This window comes from Vicia villosa, unplaced genomic scaffold, assembly GCF_029867415.1.
Source record: "Vicia villosa cultivar HV-30 ecotype Madison, WI unplaced genomic scaffold, Vvil1.0 ctg.000081F_1_1, whole genome shotgun sequence".
NCBI classification, from domain to species: Eukaryota; Viridiplantae; Streptophyta; class Magnoliopsida; order Fabales; family Fabaceae; genus Vicia; species Vicia villosa.
In genome coordinates, this window is record NW_026705004.1 from 270072 (window position 1) to 272296 (window position 2225).

General features: G+C 38.0%; 1 protein-coding gene across 1 annotated transcript; it reads left to right on the plus strand.

Annotated features, from left to right (window-relative positions):
* The first annotated feature begins 318 nt into the window (after positions 1-318).
* LOC131623799 (uncharacterized) lies at positions 319-1601 on the plus strand. Its single transcript, XM_058894813.1, has 4 exons — positions 319-608; positions 689-805; positions 885-1190; positions 1267-1601. Exons 1-4 carry the CDS (start codon positions 579-581, stop codon positions 1531-1533), a joined length of 720 nt encoding a protein of 239 aa, XP_058750796.1. The 5' UTR covers positions 319-578; the 3' UTR covers positions 1534-1601.
* The last annotated feature ends 624 nt before the right edge of the window (positions 1602-2225 follow it).

Consider the following 2225-nt stretch of genomic DNA (forward strand, 5'->3'; position numbering starts at 1 on the left):
GACGCGTGGCAGTGTATTAAAAACACTACGAAAACACGCTAAGTAGTAATACTTGAATATATTTTATAAATTTTGTCTAAGTCCCCGAAGACACATACTTTCACTAGCTTTCAGTATTCACTATCTTCATAACGAACTTAGAAATCTTTATTCTCGAAGCATGACCATCAGTAGCCATTCTTTTATTTTTAAGGGATGGCCATCAGTAACCATCTTTCCTTCGATTTTCCACTTCTTCGAAGGACAAATATTACAAAACGAAATCTTCAGCTAACAACTATGCGTATGTTTTTTTGTAGAGGACTTTTGAGATACCAGATGATCGTAAACGCTACATACTTAGTTTGGCCGGCAAAAGATATAGAGGGTGGAAAGCCTTTTTGACAAACACCTATCTTAAGGATAAAGATGGAAACTTTCTTGAAGAGGCACCGGGACGGCCAAAAAAGTATGAGATCTTCATTGGTGAAAAAGATTGGGCTGAGTTTGTAAATCAAAGAGATGAAGATTTTCGGAAAAGGAGTGCCACGAATAGTGCGAGAGCATCCAAACCCGCGTATCCATACAAAAAATGGCGTATGGGATATGCACGCTTAGAGGATAAACTTGTAAGTAAATAGAAATGCATTTTAATTAATTGTCTAAATGTGTTTTATTTGACGATTTTATCATTTGTGTCAATGCATAGTTAGAGGAGTCTAAAAGTGAGGAAACCTCACTTCCTGTACATGTGTTGTGGAGGGAAGCTCGTGTGGGCAAGAGTCAAGCTGTCGATCCCGAAGTTCAGAGAGTTTTTACTGAATGTGTAAGTATAATACTGTGTCTTTAATTAAATCAAATGTTTTTTAATATATAAATGATTTTTTAATGTAAATGAATTACAGGAGACCTTGTCGCAATCGGCATCCACCGGTGAGGGGAGCGTACTTAGTAGAGCACTAGATGCTCCTGAGTATCCCGGTCGGGTGAGGGGTAAGGGTCATGGTGTGACTCCAATCTCTTTTTACAAGAGTCCTAGGAGAAGAAATCCTTCAAATGAAGAAGTGTTGCAAAAGTTGGCGGAATTGCAAGCACAAGTCTCTGAATTGCAAAGAGATAAAGAAGCGTATATGAGAGAAAAGTGCAACACTTCATCGGTGAAAGAAACTAGTGATAAGGCTAGTATCAACTATCAAAGGAAATTTCCCGAGGTAATTATAATTTTTTTTCCTTTTAAATTTTTCTATTTTATTAATGATAATGACTTTATATTTACTATTGGTTTAGGGCATTTCATCTTGCCAACTATACTTATCGGAACCGAATTATCGACTAGTTGGCAAGGGAAAAGTGCACAACACTTTGGGAGATTTACTTCACCATAGACCGCTCCCGGATGGCCACCTGAAAGTATCGGTGGATGTTGTAGTAGATCATGATGCGATGCTACCGGTACCTGACATGGTCTCAGAGACGACATTGCTGCGAGATGCAATAGGATCATTTGTTGCATGGCCCTCGGAGCTCATTACCATTAGTGATGAGGTATATTGAAAACGATTATGAATCATTTAGTTTTCGAATGTCAATTCTAAACTGTTTATTAATTATTTTTTACATTTTAATTTTAGACTGCTCCTATAAAACCCACAGTTAAGGGTAAAGGGATTTTACAGGAGGAGGAGTTCGTTGCATCACTAAAAGAGGTACATTTAAAGTGTTAATAATTAATCTGAATCTAAATCTGCATGATTTTATATTTTACCTAACTTATATGATTTTTAGGCATCCGCTCGGGAGTCACAACAAGTGACGCAGCAAGTTCGTACCGTACCACCCACTGGTCCTCCGAAGCCAGCGGGAAAAAAAGGCGGTGCTTTTGTGCCTCGGTACCGGTCGACGCTCGCAACAATGGTTGATATGTCCGATTTGAAGGATGGTGCTTTACGTGAAATCGTTATGGATGAAAGTGTCTTCGGTATTGAATTCAAGTCACTTATTACAATTGATGACTTGGAGGAGATTTTTAAGCATGATCAACTAGGCGTCACTAACATGCACTCATATATCCGGTAATATTCACTCATCCGATATATTATTTAATTAGTCCCACAATATAATTTATTTACACATTTCAATGAAAATAATCTAATGTTTATTATGTTTTTATTTAAGGTTGTTGTATGACAGAGTGTTGCGCGGGACTCCGTTGTCTAACAGATTCCGTTTCGTGTCTTCCGCCCACT

Coding starts and splice junctions, on each gene's coding strand:
- LOC131623799 (XM_058894813.1), top strand. CDS start 579: ATGGGATATGCACGCTTAGAGGATAAACTT. Junction 806..884: donor AGAGAGTTTTTACTGAATGT/GTAAGTATAATA, acceptor AATGAATTACAG/GAGACCTTGTCGCAATCGGC. Junction 1,191..1,266: donor ATCAAAGGAAATTTCCCGAG/GTAATTATAATT, acceptor CTATTGGTTTAG/GGCATTTCATCTTGCCAACT.